General features: G+C 37.0%; 1 protein-coding gene across 4 annotated transcripts in view; it reads left to right on the top strand.

Annotated features, from left to right (window-relative positions):
• LOC763845 overlaps positions 1-22,396 on the top strand; it is a 53,993-nt gene that overhangs the window by 13,666 nt on the left and 17,931 nt on the right. For 2 of the 4 annotated variants that reach the window (XM_011679346.2, XM_011679347.2), the window contains exons 2-16: positions 4,205-4,309; positions 4,855-4,938; positions 6,442-6,534; positions 7,015-7,933; positions 8,400-8,602; positions 10,934-11,076; positions 12,020-12,079; positions 13,433-13,507; positions 15,004-15,021; positions 16,357-16,506; positions 17,202-17,359; positions 18,516-18,730; positions 20,085-20,314; positions 21,125-21,283; positions 21,674-21,803. In XM_011679346.2, the coding sequence (XP_011677648.1) occupies positions 4,205-4,309; positions 4,855-4,938; positions 6,442-6,534; positions 7,015-7,933; positions 8,400-8,602; positions 10,934-11,076; positions 12,020-12,079; positions 13,433-13,507; positions 15,004-15,021; positions 16,357-16,506; positions 17,202-17,359; positions 18,516-18,730; positions 20,085-20,314; positions 21,125-21,283; positions 21,674-21,803 (2,742 nt within the window). The remainder of the gene's footprint in view (positions 1-4,204; positions 4,310-4,854; positions 4,939-6,441; positions 6,535-7,014; positions 7,934-8,399; positions 8,603-10,933; positions 11,077-12,019; positions 12,080-13,432; positions 13,508-15,003; positions 15,022-16,356; positions 16,507-17,201; positions 17,360-18,515; positions 18,731-20,084; positions 20,315-21,124; positions 21,284-21,673; positions 21,804-22,396) is intronic. The other 2 variants (XM_011679351.2, XM_030993259.1) reach the window with 2 other exon arrangements.

Here is a 22,396-nt window from a genome sequence, read left to right as displayed (position 1 = left end):
TTGATTTCAAAACAAATAAAACATCAAATGGTTCTGCGAGTAAGACCAGACGGTCCGATGTGACCTTATTTGCGTACACTTTTCACTATTGCCTCAAATACTACACGCGAGATAAACAAAACATATCGCATGCATGCGCATAGGATGTATCGCTATTTAGCTAGCTATAGCGCTAGCTGGAAATTGCGCGCGCTAAAAATCTTATAGCAGGCCGGGGTCAAAGGTCGGGAAGACTGCACATGCGCATTAACAACCGAAACACGCCAAAACATCGCTGAACAGCTCCGTCGGTGATGTTTCAGCACAAGTGTAACCGGGTGCACGAAACATCGCGACTTTTCAAAATGAGGTATTTGACAGTATAAATGCGCCTTGTGTGATTGATCGATTGCTGAAACCAGTTTCGCTGATACTTGTGATAACAATAGAAGATAGCGTCAGGGTGAGATGAGGAGATAAAATGAATCTGAATTGACGCCATTTTATCGATTTGATCATCGATCGCTAGTGACTGATTTATATCATTCATCAAGCGATCGATGCTTTTAGCTTTCATCATGTCCATTAAAGCGCCTTAAGTGAGAAATAGCGTGTATCTCTGTGCTGTGGGATAATTGATACGAAATTGGCTACGAATGTTTTTGTTTTCTCAGTTATGACAACTATTGGCAGAGTGAGAAATAAATCGGTTTGTGATTGTACCTGCGAGATGGCCTAAAGACCGCGCATACCCGAGTCCGATTTGTTGTTTCTTCTCAAAATTGCATGCCTTCTTGCAGCTATTAGGGACTTTTAGATTTGCACGTCGACATAGTGGACTGCTACGTGTGACATTGCCTTAAAAGGACATCACACGTAGCAGTCCACTATGTCGACATGCAAATCTAAAAGTCCCTGTTTATAAGGTTCTTAAGACGGATTGAATAACAGTTGGTCGAAGCAGGGGTCGAGATTTTGTCCCCCAAATCTCACTGACGCAGAATTGTATGCATTACATTTTGTAATTATTAATGATAGCATAAATTGTATATTTTGGGGTTCAGGCTGCGAGCCTCTTGGTTCTAAAGAAAACCTTATTCTACGCATGTTTCAAATAAATATTGAATACGACGTCTAAATTATGGCGGGGGCGTTGGATGATTTTGTTTGCTAGCAACAAATTAGATAAACCGTATCAACAGTGGGAAACCTTCACGATGTTGGAAATGATAACGAACCTGAGAAATCATCCCAATCAGTAAGCTTAAGCGAAAACTACAAAATAAAAATCAATTTTCCATGCTAGAATGACAATGGAAGAATATCCTTCCATGGTAGAATGACCTCCTGAAGTCGATTCAAATATTTGCACTATTGTGACCTATTATCCATTCATGGCGTATTGATTAATTGCCAAAGATGGCGTCCTGCGCAATTGTTGCGCCGTGCGAAGGCCGATTAATGGAACAAAAGAAATGCCCGCGATCGGTTTCTTTGCTATCACAGTAATTGCTTGTCAATGTCGGACTTCGGCTGTGATGAGTCTGACCAAGAAGTTAGTCTGACTATAGACGGAACAATCCATCGACTTGGAGACGTTCTCTTTCCTTTCGTTGGAACACTCCTTTTGACTTTTTGACACTGCCCTCTTAGGAAAGGGATTCGGTGAAGCCAGATGTAGTCTTATCGAAACATATCCCCGAACGAAAAGACTGATTTTTCGTTCTAGGCTGTGTTTTTCAACTCATCTATGAATTCAGTATGAATGCAGTCGTATTGGGGAACGGTATTTTGCTTTGGTTTGGCCAAAAATCACCTTAAATAATAACGAAGGACAAAGCGGGACATTTCGTCATAAAATAGAAAATGTCGTCTGCACTTGAAACTTAATATGGACGAAGCTTAGGTTACGTCCACGCATGCTTCATATCAAGCTCCCCTAAAATAACCTCCTCGATATTTATATAAATCGAATTAACGGATAGGAACTCCCGGGGGTGTTTCACAAAAACTAAGATCGACGTTAAGTCCAACTTAAATAGAAGGCCAATCATGCCAATCAGGCGCGTACCCAGGATTTTTTCAAGGGGGGGGGGGGGGGGGGGGGGGTTAACATTTATAAATCGGGCCGAAAATTTCGCAACGACTCAGCCAGCGGGGGGGGGGGGGGGGGGGGGGGAAGAGGTCACTTTTTTTATTTTTTTGGTCCCAAAAAAAATCGCAACGACTCAGGGGAAGAGGACACTTTTTTTTTCTTTTTTTTTCGATATCGAAATTTGAAAATTTGACATTTTGCTCCGTTGGGGGGGGGGGGGGGGTAAGGTCATCTTTTTGAGGTCAGCCATGGGAATTTTTTTTTTTTTTTTTTTTTTTAATAAATAAAAAAAAAAAAAGTTAAGTCCAACCCAAAGTCGATCTTAGTCTTTGTGAAACACCCCAAGGGAGGGTGGAAAGCTAGGAAAATACATAGTTTTAGTTTTCCTTGAATAGTTTAATTTATAATTAATTTGTTTTAAAACAAGGGTACGACTGTATAATTATGCAATCATTCAGGCTGTACATGTTGGTGACATTTTAAAAACGTCATTATGTGCAGTTTACCGTACCTTACTACCTTGTGAAGTGGTAATGTTTGCCGTAACTAACTCTTTTTGAAGAAAAAAAAGTGATCCTTTGACCAGGGCCTTTGACTTGCGCAACTGAACCCCACCTAAAAGCCTACAGTGGTGTGATCCTTGTGCACTTTGTTCTAGCCATTCAGAAATGGCTGATAACAACAAACCATTCTCCTCGTTACTAGCATTAGTTTCTATTTCTGTATTTAAATTCTAAAATGCCCCCAGTCAGCGTGTTTGGGGATAAAGGGATGACCCAGAAGCCTAGCAAACGCAAGGACTTTTGGAGCAACTGTTTTTTGTTTTGGGCAAAACAGGTCATTGTGTAATAAAAGACTTTTTTCGTTTATTGATAACTGTTAAATGAGCTGTGTGCCAAACAGATACTTATCACTGCAGGTGATATAGCGCATCCTATGGTTTCAACGCGGATCAGGACCCTGTTTCATGAAACCTGTTATCAATAACAAGATGCCATCATTGTTATAAGCCACTGAAATCCTTAGCTTTGATTGGCTATGCGCAGATTTATTATAGATCTCTCGCAGTTGTTATTGATACAAAAGTTTAATGAAACAGGGCTCACGGGCTTTTCTGTTTTCTATCGATCAAAGAGGATGTTCTCTATTGGTTAGTTAAAAAAAGAAAACAATAATGACGATGCATTTTTAGTACGAGAGGGAAAATAATAGGGAAGGCTTTGTCATAATTTGTGTAACTTTTGTCTATGAAAGTGAAATTGATATTGGTCCTTAGTATTTTGATTTCTATTGATACATTAAAGGTAAAGACCAGTGTTGGAAACGCCCCAATTTCAAAAAATGAAATGGAAGCTCTCATTACCAATCATGTGAAAGAATATGTTTTGACTAATACATGATGATAACAAATTTGCCGGGAAACCGCCTACTAATTCATATATTTGGTAAATTTGTTTCTCTCATGGTCTGTGAGAGATATAGGGTAGTCCCATATACATCTTTCTGTGTATAGTGCTTGTAACTTTACGAAGAATGGGCCAAATTTCTTATCATTTTGATGATTCCAGAACCTTGCAGATGCTAGATGCTAGATGATCAACCTTTTCTGATCGATTCCACAACGTTTCTTTCACAATGCAATCGCATGACCATAACTGGTCTTTACCTTTAAAGTAATTAAGAATGTTCTTGCATTGAGAATATGGACACTATTAAGATACAGTTAACAATTCCATTATTCATACAGTACCTTACCAAGTTTGATAATTTTTTTAAGTATGTGAACAATTATTTGTCCCGATTTATGTTTCTTGAGAATGTGACATATTAAAGATTACATCTAGTATTCAACAAAAGGCCGTAATTAACCAGTCGATTTCATACTTGAGTTACGGAAAACACACAAGAAACATGATGTTTACTAGGGGTAAGAATAATTTATTTGTTAACTGTATTTCCTTGTTGGCCTATTCTAGGACACTCACTGATTCATTCCAAAATATTCCAAGGTCATGCTTGTCAATATCTATACCAATTATACCTCTTGTCCTCTTCGAAATTAAATATGAAAATTGTGAATATTATAATTCATATCATCTTGTATTTGTTACTCTGTATTTCTCATTGCAGACTGACCAAACATCGTCTTCTGTGGAATCCACGACGGATACCAAAACGGACGATCAGGCGTCAAAGTTCATATCAGCATCATATGCTGGGCCTGACACTAATGGGGTAAGTTCTCAAATCGGCCCATCCGGGCATCGCCAGAATATTTTGGATATGATCAGACTTGCCTTCATAAAAGCAAATGTTTCAACTGACTATATAACCCCCTACATTTTCTCACCTTAAAATATATTTAACAACAATACTATTTAACAAATTCAGACTGGTGTAGTAAAAACAAATCAATTAAACGTTTTGCTATTTTCTGCGACAGGTTCAGAGACATAAAGACAAACTATGTCACTTGTATTGCTGACTTAGGTCCATTCTTTCCAATTTCTTATAAAACTGTTCTTGTGATGATGTTTAAGGATTGCTCTACCTGTCTGCATACAGAAAAAGAATGATGTTTATGCGTGTAAGTAAACAACCAAGTAACCCACAGCTTTACATTCTCTCTGAGGGACTTGATAATGAGGATTAAAGCCTTATGAAAAGTCACAAGTGTATTGGCTTGGTTTCGAACCCAGGACCTCATGGTTATGAGACCCCTGAGCCATCACGCCTCCTCTGGATAATCTTAACCAACTTTTTATGTCTATGATTTTCAGAGCACAAGCCAACGGTACTCAAGACGTAAAGCGTTGAAGAAAATGAGACTAAACAATGACAGGAAGATCATCTCCTATTTGAGGGTGAGTTATTTTTGGTTTTTCCAAAATTTATTATAAAAAGAATACCATATATTGATGACAGAATTACAGAAACAATACATATATCCAGCTGCAATTCTTTTAAAGAATCCATTTAGCTAGTTCTATTACATGAATTGGATTTATTTCAACTATTTTCTCTTGTTCAAATTCAATTTAAATCATTTTAAACCATCACCACAAAACTGATAGTGATGAACAGGGTGAATATTTATGATTATATACCTCATACATAGATTGTCATTCACTGATTGGTCAAGACTATATCACATGTCAAGGAGCATTTCGATCTATCAAGTATCATTACGTCAGAGGGGTTGATAGCTACTATCAAACCCTGGGATAGGACCCCTAACCCCTCCCGCGACTTAGTTGCGCACACAAATTTTCTGAGTTGCTAGGCTACCGCAATCGCGCGGTTACGCGCAGCGCGTAGGAATTCAATACTCTTGCCTTGGACTTGATGTTGGATTTTTCTTATTTGGGTTAGTAAATTCCTCTTGATCTCGTTTCCTGTTTTTAGAGCTAGATCTAGACCTACAGCTACACCTAATCATGAATCAATAAAAAGGATGAGGTATATAAAACAAATATGGACTGCTCTGTAATCGGATGATGGTGGGAACTACCACTCCCTCGGTGGTGTTCACACCGGCCCTTCTATCACCCCCTCGGCTTCGCCTCGGGGGTAATAGAAGGGCCGGTGTAAACACCACCTTGGGAGTGATATTTCCCACCATCATCCTCATGATCAGTCAATATTTGTATATTATATACCTCATACATAGATTGTCATTCACTGATTGGTCAAGACTATATCACATGTCAAGGAGCATTTCGATCTATCAAGTATCATTACGTCAGAGGGGTTGATAGCTACTATCAAACCCTGGGATAGGACCCCTAACCCCTCCCGCGACTTAGTTGCGCACACAAATTTTCTGAGTTGCTAGGCTACCGCAATCGCGCGGTTACGCGCAGCGCGTAGGAATTCAATACTCTTGCCTTGGACTTGATGTTGGATTTTTCTTATTTGGGTTAGTAAATTCCTCTTGATCTCGTTTCCTGTTTTTAGAGCTAGATCTAGACCTACAGCTACACCTAATCATGAATCAATAAAAAGGATGAGGTATATAAAACAAATATGGACTGCTCTGTAATCGGATGATGGTGGGAACTACCACTCCCTCGGTGGTGTTCACACCGGCCCTTCTATCACCCCCTCGGCTTCGCCTCGGGGGTAATAGAAGGGCCGGTGTAAACACCACCTTGGGAGTGATATTTCCCACCATCATCCTCATGATCAGTCAATATTTGTATACTATATGTACTTACTCTAAGTCAAAAATAATATCGCTAGTGACATTCGTTTGTCTCGCAATGTATGGTCAACAAGAGATCTAAAAGATCACAACGTTTTGTGTGCCGCTGCTAAATTTCATCAGGCGATAAAATTAAAGCTTTCTTTTTTCTTTCATTTCTCAGCAACGTTTTCGGGAGCGACCTGAACCATGGATGGATAATGAGACTATAGATTCTGAGGGCCAGGGAGATAAAGTTTACAAGTTTAAGCCCAAGGTTTGAATATACAATTTAACAATTTCCATGTTTTCAAAAAGAAATTAAAATATCATTATGAAGTTGAAGAAACAATCTATGCACAACAAGATTAGTTTATTTTGTTTCTTGATGGATGGAGGCACGTCAAACTTTTCTAAATACTAGAATCTTGTTTGTTCATTCTACCTTTCATTGTCAAATGTATGACGGTCCTTTTTATTCTTCTTATTTTCTATGAATTTTTGTAATATACCTTGTATTTGACCTTTGAAATGCTTTGTATATTAGTATTTGCATGTTTTTTAAACTGAAGAATGAAAAAAGACTGAACTGAGTCAGCTAAGTTAACATTTTACTGAAAGTAATTTTGTAAAAAGGTAACTTAGAATCAAATGAATGTTTAATACAAACCATGCGATTTCAGACGTATGATACTGCAAAATAAATAAAATGCTCATGCATAAACTGCCAATTTCCGCTTCATCTCCTGTTGTACAGACACCAGGTCGGGTTGATATCTTCACCAAATACAATGAAATTGGAGGTCGTGTCAGCAAGGAGGGTCACGTCCTGGATGGTTTATATCCTGGAGCCTTTTCCTTCACCCCTCTGCCGAAAGATCACCCTCCAAGCCCTGAATGTGATGAATCTGTTCTGGTAGATGGAGCAGAGGACAAAGCTCCAGAGACATCACAGGAGGAAGTCCACAGAACTGTTGAAACCAGGGCCAGCTCAATCCTTGAACCATTGACCATCCCGGGAGTAGGAGCCAGTGGGGAACAACCTTTGTTTCAGAAGGGGAGTCCTGCAGCAACAGCTCTAAGCCACGACAGGGCTCCTTCTGAAAGACTTGAACTTCAGTCCATCACTGGCTTATCAGACAGTTTGTCCTCGATGGGATCTAGGAACTCCTCGGGTAGGTCACGCTTGTCAAGTGGCATGAGTCGTGACGGAAGTGTGGCGAACACTTTGGTCAGTTCTTCAAGAAGCCCAAAGCCTCCAGACTTAGCGATCAAGCCCGAGAAAGCAGTAGGCAAAAGTAAACCCGTGTCTCCTCTCGTCAGATCGCCAAGTCAGTTGTCACATTTGCCTTCAATCAGTACTAGTAGAGTATCATCACCACTTGCCTTGCACTCCGGCAAGGACCTGAAACTTCCTGCCCTTGGAGCGGACACCAGATGTCATTCAACAGTATCGCTGGAATCTCCAAAAAGTGGACACCAAGGGCCAGTCGAAGATGCACACTCTTGTGTATCTCCTGTACCTACTCCTTATCCAGACCATGATGATGGGCTGGACTCGAAGAAGTCTCTGGAATACCAGCAGATTGTTGACAGGGTTCTGAAGAGCAAGGTGGATGTCCACTGTACCTGGGTGTCCAATACATTTAGACTCTATGTGTCATCTACCTTCACCGGTATGGAATCTCTATTTTTAGATATATATCATTAATGTATGTGATTTATTAGCAAGCTGTTTTTTTTTTAAATATAGAATGCAATTTAGATCAATCAACATTGCTTTGGCATATACTAGTAGAGGATCTTTATAACTATGGTAGGCATGCACCCAGGGTGGGGATTTGTACTTAAAAAGCCCAATACACTACTTTTAGCTACTTGCTCCCTCTATATAATAAACAATGCCTAATCGGTGCCTGTTGGTCACCCATAATCCTCTTTTTCTTATGTTAATTGAGAGCTGATTTGATGAGATAAGCACCTGTCAGTGACCTTGTATGGAGGCCCAATCCCTCCTGGCCAAACTAGTACAGACAGGCTTTAAAATACATGGTTTCATGTGCCACTAAGGTAAATGGTCGAAAGCAATGGAGGTACTTTTACACTAAGATTAATACAATTCTGATCATGCATTTTTCATAGATTTTGGAGCTGAGCGCACTGTCCTCATAGCCAAGGCCTACCCCAGGCTGCGGGCATTCTGTCGTGAAAGGGGTTTTGAGTTCCAGGTGTGTGACTTGAACTGGGGCTTGAAGGACTACTCCACAGACGATCATTCCTTCGCTAGTGGCTGCTTGGCAGAGCTGCAGGAATGTGAGAAGGTGTCAAAAGGGCCATTCTTTGTGGTGAGTAAAATTGGATAGTTGGGATACTGGCTTCAGTGACAGTTGACTTCAACGCTTGACTAAACACCTTTCACACTCTCATTTAGGATGTATATCAGGGATCACTTTGTCTCAGAGCTGAATCTTCTCCTCATTAGTGGTTTAAAGCCCCACTGTCCTACTTGTAGCTACTTGCTCCCTCTATATAGAAAACTTTCCCAATCTGTGCCTGTTCGTCCCCCATGATCCTCTTTTTCTTATGTTAGTTGAGAGCTGAGTTAATGAAATAGCCACCCGTCAGTGATCTTGCTGTGTGGTCTAATCCCTTCTGGCCCAGTAGTATTGACGGTCTTTAAAGTACATTTGGAGAGTGGAGTTCACTGTTTTTGAGCATGGCCTGAAGTGATCCCTAATGTGACTTCTGTACATTTCTTATAGTAACCGTTATTAACCCTGACCCTTACCCTATCCCTTGCCATAAACCTAAGTGACCCCAGTCAGAACCATAACTCTAACCCTATTTGTGATCTATTTAGTTTGTAGTGATTGTCACCAGACCTTGTCAGGTCACCAGTTTATAGGTCTAGTGGTCTTTTCAAAGAATTTGAAAGTCCTTGCATTTATGTATGAACATTTTTTTTTAGAAACTGACAGAAATGTGATTTATATTTTGTAAGATGTTTATTCAGCTTATACCTGTAGCAATAACCCAGTCAATTAGATCTCTTCCATTTCTTGCATCAGCAGTTAATATCTTACTCAGTGGAGAATCATTTTTGTTGTTTTCTCCCTGGAGACATTTGTATTAAGCGCTTTATTGTATTGTATTGTATTGTATTGGTTTATTGAGATAAAAATCATCGGACATGCAGCTAAAAGCTGAAATTGTTCAATTTACAGAGTAAAAAAGTACATAGCATAACATTGCATTGATAACACATTAAAATATATAGCCCACTTAACAAATATTGTGTATATTTAAATAGGATTTACAGTTTCATTGATGATATAAAATTGTCATTCGTTTTACATGAGATAGAAAATTGATAATTAACAATTTACAGGTTCATTGCAACAGTGATACGTAGGTGGGATAACATTTAGATGTTTATACAGATAAAATACGATAAAATATAAGATATTAAAGCTAAGTTTCAATATTGGTTAAACAAGGTGATGTTCCTGAATTAAGCGAAATTGGCAAATTAATATTACATCAGAAAGTATAAAGTGAAGAAACCTTGAATGAATTAAATATAGTGATGATAAAGATGTAATGTTGACATCGACAAAGATAAATATTAACAAGATGATGGTCCTGAATACAGCGAAATTGGCAGATTAATATTACATCAGAGAGTATAAAGTGAAGAAACCTTGAATTAATTAAATATAGTTATGATAAAGATGTAATGTTGAAAGCGACAAAGATAAATATTAACAAGTAAAAAGGCTATTTCACATTGATTGAAACATTCTCAAGTTCTGTTATTAATTGATATTACACATAGAAGAGGAGATACAAAAGTAGCAATCAGTAGATGAATATGCATGTGGGAATATAATCAAATACATTGTTTTGTTTACTCGATCTTTGTTAGCTTTAGTTCAAAGATTCAAGGTGAATTAAGCAGTCTAACAATAGTGGGTATCGTTGAGGAATAATACCGGGTAGTCCGACAGAGGGGGGTGTTGAGAAGATGTGAAGAGCGTAAGCGACGAGAGGACATATCACTACGTAAGGGAGGGAGAAGATCACGGTGCCGGGGAGATTTCAACAGACTACGAGCAAAGGAATCCAGTAGTTGTTCATGACGCTCAGACATACAACAGATGGAGAGGTGCTCTAGAGCATGGTCGTAAGAGACATACTGGTCCTTCATAATGATGCGGCAGACACGTTTCTGGATTTTCTCAATATCATTGTACTGATTTGCAGTGATGCTTGGGGACCAAAGGGGAGATGAATACTCCAAAAGAGGACGTATGTAGGATAAGTAGATGTTGACTAGGTCACAACTTGGGACGGATGCCTTTCGAAGACGACTTATCATAAATACTTGCTTTCCCGCTCTTGATACCATATCACCAACTTGTTTGTCCCACTTGAGATTGGATTGTAAGTGCACGCCCAGTATTTTCTGGGATTCCGTTGTTTTCAGAGGCTCATCATTGAGACGCAAACAAGGAGTGTTGATGGGACGTTTCGTGAAGTTGACAGACATGGCATTGCTCTTGGTGGTATTGAATTTCATGTCATTGTCTTTACTCCAATTTTCTAATTCGTCAAGATGGTCCTGTAGTTTTGATAATGATAATATTATTATTATCATTATCATACCTTTTTCTTAGACCCTCATGGGACAGAAGATGGGATTCCAAGCTCTTCCGGATTCTTTCCCAGAAGAAGACTTCTCATCGCTGGTATCAGCGATCGAGAGGGAGAAGGCTCACTATGTCGCTACAAGAAGACCGTCTGCGTTCCCTGCACAAAGGTAAAATAATTGTCACAGAGGTTGAATGGAACCTATAATATGAATGTTGTGATATGATAACGTAGCTCAGGTAGCTGTAGCAACATGCAGGGAGACAGTAAGCACAATCCATGTGGGACCAGGGCCGTATTTCACAAAACTTGTCATCAGTGACTGGATTTAGTTCATGCTGCAATCATAATTATAAACCTTTAGGTCAGTCAGGAATACCATGACATTTACAATCCGATCGCCTGTCCGATTATCAAGATATTTATGATTGGAAATCAAAATTTAAAAATTTGTTTTCCTAATGGTTTTTATAACACTACAGATTGGTGGGGAATATGAGTATGGTGAAACCTGTCACTCAAAGATTTTTCCATTTTTGAGGCACTACATGATTATTTTGAAGTGTTATTTATTTTAGAGCTTCGATATTACACCATATCACAGGGCCATGCATCTCAGATTCAACATTGTTAAACGATACCTTTAATGGAATGTAATGGCATAAATATTTATTTAAAAAAAAAAAATCATCTGGCCAATTAGTCACAACCTTTCTTGGATGTAGGCCTGCACCAGACATACAGTAGTAATGTAGATGACAGCATAAAGAATCCCAGATAAGGGCAAAACAAACATTACTTGGCCAAAGTTTTCCTTGGTTTAAAGCCAGAGTTTTTATGCGCCACTATCTTCCTTTTAACAACTAGGCTGACTGTTGGACAGTTGACATTGTACTTGGAAATCTAAAACTTACTAATTACTAACGGGAATATCTGTGTTTCAAATGGTAAATTGATTGTTTGTGACGAAGAGTGAGGTATACTGGTACAAGAATTCAATTAATCAAGGGAATTTATGATATCTTGAAGGTGTCTAGCTTTCTTTTCAATGTATGTGTTTGTGGGATTCTTCTTCCATGTTGTATGTTTGCGTTTTTATTACCATACTGCAGTATTGAGGAGCAACTGAACAGTCGACCCATCACAGTAGAGTCAAAGAAAGATGGAACAAGGTAACTAGATAAAATCTCGCACTTCGCACATAGATGTATAGACTTTCTGTAAGAGATAAAGTTAGAGTAGTAACCCTTGATACTCAGTGAACAAATTAGCCCATCTTGTATAGTGCATGCCAAGATCATTACCACTCATAACTTAAAGTGAATCCATTGCCATAAGAGGAGTTGAACTTACTATCAACCATTACTCACAGTTACTTTCAATCCAGTTGTTACATTAAGATCACAAAACATCAAAACATATGTATTTTTCTCCTACAATGAATTCAAACATATTTCTTTGTCTTGATACCTGTGTATTATATGTAATATATTTTGTGCAGATTTTCATATTGTTGTTTGCTTGCTTAATAATGTTATTCATGTGCATGATTTTAACCTTGTTTGCATGTAAAAGGTGATGATGCTGTTACTAAAAAGTGTCAACTGCAAAAATGTTTTGTGGCGATGTAGTAGATTGTTATGAGAAAAGAATTGCTGTACATTTTATATGTATCGATTTCATTTCGTAATTAATCAGTTTCATTTTGTAATTAATAAGTTATTTTGCCTTTGATGTTATAGTCTAATGTTTGCCCAATGTTTTACTTCAAATGAAGTGTATGCTAACCTTTTGCCTGTTTATGCTTTGTGTTTTATAACAAAGTGAGCTTCTTTTGTTTTCCCTTTTATTACCATAATACCATTCCGAATTTGCTGGAGTTTTACCTTTTGGACCCCATCTTCATAATATGCCATTCAATACCAATGATTCATGTAATGCAAATCTGGTCCCTCTCATAAAAGCATTATTAATTAAATTTAATGAACATATATGTGTTTTTCTCCAGATTTAAGCTCATCAGAGGAACCCGTTTTATGATGTAAAAATGATTAAAGTCTATTCAAAGCTTTAGGCACAGTTTTCCTTCACGCAACAGTTATTTAGCAAACACATGGACCCTTTTTACAAGCAATTCTTTTGTCTATTTGCACATTGCAGTGAATGATTTAAATGTGATGCACACAAGGTTTCAGGGCTTAAAATGCAACAACATTTGCAATTGTTAAGGGGAACATATACTCTAAGAGGGATTATGTGGATGCAATCACTCTTTATCTGGAGATAAATGGAATCTTATGCCTAGACAAAATTCCTCTTTGTCACCAACTTCATATTATTATTTTCCAAAGGTATCACTGCATTGACATCATTCCAGAATTGTTATTAATTTGTGAAAAATAAAAAGAAGCTGCTGCTTACAATCACCTGCATGACTTCATTGCCATTCCTACCATCACCCCTTTTACATATCCCCCTTTCCTTCTCATTTAAATGCATGTGACCCTTCTCTCTCCACCAATAAGCACAAAGCGTTCTTTCCTGTCTGGTGTTAATCGCATGATGCTTACCATGAGGGTGTTTGGAGGGATGACTCGACGGTAACACGCCTATGTTTCTATCGGGCAAGTCCAAGCCATTTTGTCCCATACGTTACCGACCACACCTTTGATTTAATATTAAATCTAATATCAGTATGTGGGTAATTGGGTTTATTTACCCATGGTTGGCACATACTGCTTTTCCTGCTGGCACTGCTATTTGAATTTGATTTAATTTTATTTTATTTATTTATTTCACATAGGGTTGAATGTATACAGAAAACAAACAATATTACAAAACAGAGGATATAAAATCTGGAAACAATATTATAAAAATTGAATTAGTAATAGTTACATTATTGACAGTTGAACAAACTTGACACTAGTTTGAAGATTATTGAAGGGTCAAAAAACCATGTACAAACACCAAGCAAGGGTCAAATCCCAGGATATTTCATATGAGAGTCAATAGCCTTCACTATACCGTCCTGCTCCCACAATGGTGACCGTATCAAGTTGAAAACATTACCAGATAGACCTTGAAAGGGATCATACATCAAATCAAATGATATTCTTATAATAATAATAATCACATTTGTATAACGCTTAATACTACTTTTATAAGCGCTTTACATTGTAATTACTATCACCCTGGTCATTGGATTCAAGTGCTCATCTGTACATGATAGTGCACATTCTCTGCTCCCTTGGGAGCATTCACATTTTAAAAAGACACACATGCCAATCCAACCACACCAAAGTTCACAGCCTACCGGGTACCCATTTAACACCTGACAAATATAGATTAAAGTCGTGCCAAAGGATATATTTTTCTGTCAATTTTCTATTCACAATTCAATGGTGCTTGGTAACGTATGGGATATAGCTTGGACATGCCCTGTTTGTTTTGATAGTGAGGGAATTTTACAGGAATTTCTGTTTGTTAATTTGTTTTGGTGGAAGGAAACGTTCTCTGTTAGTAGTTATTATTGTTGAAGCAAGAGAAAGGTATACAACTTAGAGAAGTTATTAAACGTACCGGCCTGGTAATGTTTGAATTGAGTTACCTGGGAATATTGTTATTCTTTGTATGCATACAAAATGAGAAAATTTATGAGAAAAAAAAATTCATTTAATTGTTTATAAATTACTAGTGTTTACTGATTACTTAACAACAAAATATTTATGTGCATTTATAACAAAGGATTTTTATGACATTCCCTGAATGATGCATTCTCTGAAATGATTAGTTAAGGTTTAAAATCAAATTAAATTTATTCTTAAATTTGTATGGATATCATTCGACATATCTAAAGAAGTTTAAAGAACATGTTAGCTTCAATAAATAATAATAATAAAATAGCTTTTATATAGCGCTTAATACAAATGTCTCTAAGCGCTTTACAAATATAGGAGAAATCATGAAATCATGAAATTCTTTGTTAGAAATAGAAATCACCATTGTATTCACCTTGCATGCCTTTTCATCGTTTTCACTTAACACTTTCTAACTTTCACCTGCTTTTTCCATTATGTGCATGCTTCATTCATGATAGTCGGAATTCAGTATGGCGGTAAGTCGGTGTTCCTCATTCTGTGTTTATGATGAAAGTTTCTCCCTTTCAACTCTCATCAGAATAATTTTTCTTATTCAGTTTTGTGTTCCATGCTCTCTGCTCTTTCTTAACAACCCTCCAAGAAATGTGTAGATATACATTTTTGATTAATGGTCAACTGTGCATGAGTTGATGTTAAGATCAATTGTGGTTGTGAAAATTTATGTTATAACCAAATATTTGATGAATATATATACTTCTTTTTTTTTGGGGGGGGGGGGGGGTAGCAGCTTGCAAATTCCTCACTTCAGTTCAGTTCACTTTATTCAAGCATTTTTAATCAAATATACAAAGCATGTACACATGTAATAGGAATAAAGAGTGGGTTTTCCCGGATTCTGAGCATATTAATGGAGTTTTTTTATCTTGTAATAGGTAAAACCCATCATTTGGAATATTCACTGATAACATATCAGCTAAGCATAAATTTTACATCACACCTCAAAATTACAATAGGGGACACGATGGCTCAGTGGTAGAGCAGTGGTCTTGTAACCGGGAGGTCCCAGGTTCGAAACCAAGTCAATGCGTTAGTGCCCTTTCGTAAGGCATAATCCTCATTACCAAGTCCCGTCTGTCCTCTGTTTGCCTACTTATACTAGCGTACAAATGCTTTCTTAGCAGTCTGATAAAACAAAACATCCAACCAAACCAAACCAAACCAAAAAAATCAAACCAAATCAAATCAAATCAAACCAAATCAAACCAAATCAAACCAAATCAAACCAAATCAAACCAAACTAAACCAAATTAAATCAAATCAAACCAAACCAAATTAAATCAAACCAAATCAAACCAAATCAAACCATATCAAACCAAATCAAACCAAACTAAACCAAATCAAATCAAATCAAATCAAACCAAATCAAATCAAATCAAACCAAATCAAAGCGAATCACCCCCACTGTATCAGGGTTCCTTGTCCTTACAACTAGATTTCTCTTCTTTTAACGTATCCCACCACTGCCACCATTTGAATTTAAAACGATATTTCTTTTAATGATGGCTATAAATGTATCACTAAATCACTTTGTGATATTGATGATGATAATAATAATAGGTAATAGTAATGATAATGATGATAATAATGATAGGTAATAGTAATGATAATGATGATAATAGAATGATAATAATGATAACAATGGTAATATACATATTTTTATGTTTATGTTTATACATAGATATTCTTCTTTAGCCTGCAGATTAAACATTATGATATGATATTAACACTCATGTAATTTCTTTAAAAAGATGTTTCATGTCAACTTATCAGTGCTTTCTTGTTCCATTTAGTGAGGTCGAAAGGTTGCCAGCGGAAGGCCAGGAAGACCTGGAGAAGGGCCCTGTTGAGAAGGAGTTTGAGGCGGATCTGAACGCCCTCCAGACCTGGTACAAGCTAGATGAGAATAATGTTCCACCTGTCTACATCTTGCAACCAATCAGGTGAGAAGGGTCACGAGGTCATAGGGTCATTCAAAGCTGATAGATAATATTGTGGATACATTGTACAATTCAAATGATAATCAAATTAAATACAGACAGCAAAACGTGGTACAAAGTGGATGAGAACAGTCTTCGGCCTGTCTACGTCTTACAACCAATCAGGTAAGAAGGGTCACAGGGTCATAAGGTAATTAGGTGAAAGGTGATATTGTGGATACATTGTACAATTCAAATGATAAGCAAATTAAAAATAGACTGCAACAATTATTTTACATTGAAGCCCTCACACATATCAACCGCATATAACTTAAGAGCATCCAGAATTTGTGCATTTGTGTGTGTCCACCCTTGAATCCTACTTACTTTGATGTAGAGGGCAATTTCTTTAATACAAATTAGATATCTGTTTACATCAGCAAGACTTAATTCTGATGGGAATGCAATTATATTTTTGAGAATTGAATACCTCTTACACAGCAAGAAATAATGCTGTTAGTCAGAATATAAAGAAAATCCCCCTTACAAATTCATTTCACTTTATTTTAGGGTGCAATTGTGTTATTTAGAATTGACACATCTCCTTACATCAGCAAGAATTAATGCTGAAACATAGGAATTTGAAACTCGAAATACACAGAACAGTATAATTTATTGATTGGCGCCATTAAATTCTTGATTTTCCCAATTCCACTCAGCTCCCAGTTCCGAGAGATACTGAGCAATGACAAGCAGAAGAGACTGAGAGCAAAGAACCAATGGCTGGTGATGTATAAGAGACTCATCAAGACTCTCACAAAGTATGTTCCCATGGCCATCAAGGATACCAAGAGAGCAGAGACGTATCTACAAACAGGTGGGAAGTGAACATTTTCCTTAGGGAGAATAAGCATTGCCAGCTTAACTTCTGTCTTATGTGTCTTGTTTTAGGCCTTTAACACTTAACGTGAAACGCTCATGCATGTATCCTCGCATATATACTCCTTTCTAGGCCTTTTACAGCAGTTTTAATGAGCATTGCTCTAAGGGGTCGTTTCCAAGCCGATTAGATGTACAAACATCGATATTCCTGAGTGAAAACAGTTGTGTGAAGAAGAAGAAGAAAAAATGTTATGGAGAAACTAATCCAGCCAAATAAAATGGGTCACGGAGAGTTTTGTAGACTACCAAGACTATATGTAAAATGTAGTTAGGATAAATCTAAAATGTAGCTTAGTGAACAGGTAGAAAGACCTTGGAGAGTATTTCATAAAAAACAGAAAACAGGAAAAGTTTGAAAATTCTAGAGCACAGAAAGAAATGGAGAAAAATTGGGATGGAGAAGAAATTCTTAGAAGAGAATCTTGAGTAATAGTATCGATGTGTATAAATAAGAGCAAGATGCACAAAATTATGAATTATCTTGGCCAATAATACAACAGCAGGATAGTCGACATTATATCCCTCATGTATAGATGTTTGCATTGCGATTGTACAGAGCACGAAAAAGGTATAGACAAGTACTATCTACCTGAGATAGTACTTATTGTAAAGTAATTTTTTGCTGCTACCCCACTTGCCCACCCTTGCCCATTGAATACGCATAGCAAAGTAGGTTAAGCGAAATGTCAAAGTCAATGTCAATGTCAAATGAGCGTGCATCGACTGTATTACATGTGTATGCATGTTGCGCTTTGTAAAATCTAGCTGAAGCTAAACTGTCTGCAGAATCAGTTCTTATTATTATGTAAAATTCACTTTAGATAGACCTTATTGCCGATGTGGGATATAAAACAAATATTAACCTCCTTTACTCGGGCAATGGATACAAATTATCATCGCCTCGGTGATCTCGGGGCTACCATCAGTTCCCTCGCCTTGCGGCTCGGGAAAATAGTAGCCCCGAGATCACCTCGGCGATGATAGTTTGCACCATTACCCTCGTAGTCGATTAATATTTGCTTAATATGAACAGAAAATTTTTGTTTCTCAGCTTGAATAAAACTGATTATTCCTCTCTTTTAACACTACAGTAAATGAAAGAGAGTTGGACCATGCAGTGTTTTCTGCCGAGCCAGAGAAAAGCAAAAAGGTTGCCAGCTTTGTGCGGCACATCAAGGACCTCAGGAAGAACCTTCAAGACTACAACTCCAAAGACTTCATCGACCTGCAGAACCTGAAGCCAGAGATTGACTTTCCCAAGTTTGAAAGAGTTGAAGACCTTCGAGATGTGAAAGTACCACAGAGTGTAGGTTTTTAGTCTTTAGCATGTAATTATTCAAATAAAAGTGGGGGAAAGAACCTTTGCTCATGCATGGCCATTGCACCTGAAATTGTTGCTTAGGGGCAAAGTTGAAAAAGGTACAGCTGACTAGTTGACATTATTTGCTTACTGGATTGAAAAACGCCGCCATCAGTGCCCATTACAGAACGATGTATATTGACCTATAGTCAGCATACATATCATTATTTATTTGTATTTAAATCATATTTTTCTCTGACCATCAGTGTTGGAATGGGAAACTCATATGACCTGATAAAAGACTGATTCCCAGTTTCTGCAATAAGATCTTTAATTTGCTCCTCATTCTTTCACTCAATGCAGCTAGCTCAGAGAAATTCATGAAAACCAAGATTGATATGCATACATACCCATTTAAAACTAAATTGATGTAAGCTATACAGTATAAGAAAAGAGCACCTTAACACATCAGCTTGATAAAAACAGATGTATAGGCTATGAAAGTATGTTATTCCTTCGTGACAAGGGAAAAGCTAATTATAGTAATAATAATAATAATAATAGTGGGTTCTTGTATAGCGCCCATGTCTGTCAGACTTGACACTCCTGGCGCTCCCGATTATTACCCTGGCTTTAGTATGGCTACCATTACGGCGCTCTAGCATTTCAAGGAATTAATTTCTGTCAGGTACTCATTTACATCGATCACCTGGGTTGAGTGTGGCAAATGTAGATCATTGTCTTGCCAAAGGACATTTGTGCCGCGGTGGGACTTGAACCGCGGACCTTGTGATTGACAGTCCGGTGACTTACCCACTTGACCATGGCACCTCTAATGATGAAGATATCCCACCGCTGCCACTGGTTTATGGCTTAGCCTGTTGTGGTCTAGTGGATTAATTTCTGGCCAATGGATTGCAAATGTATATGGTGTTAAACGATCCCATTGTTTGGCTGGACAGTAATAATAGTGAATTACCACACTCATCCCAGGTTAATATAAACAAAAGTGGAATGACTCAGCAAAATATGAAGAGCTCTGTTCCAAAAGGTACTACATCCATAAATCCAAGTTCTGAGAAAAACAAAAAAATGTCAAGTATCATGGTTAGCAACGTCACTTTGGAATTATACTCTGGCTGATTATACTATTGCATGATACAAGTATAGAAACACTCTTTAAAAAGATCAAAGTCTGCACAAATAATTTTCATGAATTTATGGGTTTTTTTTTTGTGTGTATGAGGCTACTGGGATTGTGTACATTACGCAAAAAACAAAAAATCTATTTGATAAAAATGGATGTACACCTTTTGAAACCTAGCTCTTCATATATCTTTGTGATATTTCCGTCTCATAGATCGGCTTCAGTAACGTCCATGAGCATAGCATCATATGGCACAAAGATGGCGTCAATCCTACCCATGTGCGGGTGCACTCTCAATATCTAGACGGACTTGCCAATGAGTTCTTTGATACCATGAAAGTCAAACTAGAGAGGGCGATGTACGAAGATACATCTCTTACTACTGCACCATCATACAGTCTTTATGAGGAGGTCGCCCAGCATGTCAACTTCTTACAAGATAGGTAAGTATATATATATATATAAACAAAACGATATGAAGGAAAAAGAAAGATGTGCATATACATTGGAAAACGAAAATAAGGTTTAACAGGAAATAGAGCAAATTTTATTTTCTCATTACTATTTTCATAATTATTTCTGCTGATAAGAGCAGTAGACTTATAATCAAGATGTATTTATAACATTGAAATAATAGTAAATAAGATTAAAAAAGAAGAAGAATTAGGAGGAGAAAAAAGAGGAAAAACATGAGGATAGAGGAGAGGTTCCACTATCAAAAGTCTTTGGAGTTACAAAATATCACATTAACATAGAAATTATATTGGAAAAGAGAAGAAAATTTATAAAAGATGGTTTTGGAAAAAACAGACTTTCACTGAAGCACAGAAATCTTTCTATTAGGAAAAGTAGTAGACAAGAACAGCACATAGGCATAAATTCCAAAATTAGAAACAGTTTGACTTTACCAGCACCTATAATCATGATTGCAATCATCTCCTGGAGGGTGTTTCACACAGATTCTAAGTCAAACCTAACTCTAAGTTGGACTTGAATATTATGGAGAGCTATTTGTAGACTGATAATGAAATATATTCAAAAGCAAAGATTGAAGTATTTTAGACTTTTCATAGATTCCACATCAAGAACATAAAATCTCATATGATAATAGAAAATGTGAATGATTTGAATCAACATTTTATGCCTTAAAATAACTTTTACAAAATATTTTCAAGGATGCTAACGGCTTTCCATAATTGTTAGGTCCAACATAGAGATAAGTTCAACTTAGAATCTTTGTGAAACACCCCCAGGTCGAGACGTTTCTATGGTAGGAAGGAGCCCCTGCAGTACATCAAGCAGTATCTTCTAGGAGACAGTCGGACACCCCTTGTGCTCTGTGGACTAGATGGGAGAGGCAAGACATCACTGATTGCCAAAGCTTGCCAACTCACCAACTCATGGTTAAAAGAGTAAGTAAAAAGTTAAACATTTTTAAGGACAAAAAAGTATAATATAAAAATACTTAGTTAGAATCTCATTAATGAAATAATTCGATTTTAGTTAATTAATGCTGGAGCCATACAAATCCATCTACGTAATGTGTTTTTAATAATTCGTCAGGGCTGTATTTGTATGTGGCAAAGCATATACTACATAATGTATTGCTTTGTTTCCCTCGATATCTACTTTTCCTATATTCTTTTATTCACCAGTGACAACAAACTATTATTCAAAATGTCTTACTCTGTATGTGTTACATGTTCTATTTGGCCACATGGATTGATTTGATATATAAATCTTGGTTTATGTGCGAGTTCAATGTTCTAAACGCATCAGATAAATGTTTTGTTTTATTCCAGGCAAGAAGCTGCCACAGTGGTGAGGTTTGTAGGCCTAACTGCTGAATCAGAGAACATCCGCTGTCTACTTCAAGGAATCTGTCAACAGATCAGCCACACCTACAGCCTGGATCTTACTGCAGTCCCTGAGGTAGGTTCAATAAATTTTTGTTCTTGTTTTAATTGAATTGAATTCGCATATATTTCATGCTCGATTAAAAATTACATTGATACAAAAAAAAAAAAAATTATTCATGAACAAATTTAGAAATGAAATGGGAAACTACATAAATAAAGCCCTTAGGCCTTGTACAAGCATAGTTCCCAAAGCATTCATAGCATAATGTAAAGCAAAGACTTAAAAAACAAAGATAAAACAATGTAACGTTTAAAAAAAACAAAAAACAAACATATAACACAAATATAAACATAAGATAAGTAACTATACATATTTAAGATAAAGAAACTGCTTCAACTTTTTTTTGAAGGAATTAACTGACTTGTAATCATAAACATTGATTTTTTTAAAGTAAATCATTTTGAAAAATGTGGAAGACAATTTTGGGCATAAGTTGAAGATTGGGATCTGCCCACCAAGAAAATTTGGGGCTAGTAGGTCAGGATCATAGTCGTCAGTTGACATTTGATTATAGACTTTTTTTCATCCTGATATGTCATGAATAGTTTTATCCATTTCCTATACTGAATTTAGGGCGGAGGCATTTAAGAGATGCTGTTGTATTT

This window comes from Strongylocentrotus purpuratus, unplaced genomic scaffold, assembly GCF_000002235.5.
Source record: "Strongylocentrotus purpuratus isolate Spur 01 unplaced genomic scaffold, Spur_5.0 spur5_scaffold_20, whole genome shotgun sequence".
NCBI classification, from domain to species: Eukaryota; Metazoa; Echinodermata; class Echinoidea; order Camarodonta; family Strongylocentrotidae; genus Strongylocentrotus; species Strongylocentrotus purpuratus.
Note: the sequence above shows the minus strand (reverse complement) of the source record. Positions and strands in the feature narration are given on the sequence as shown.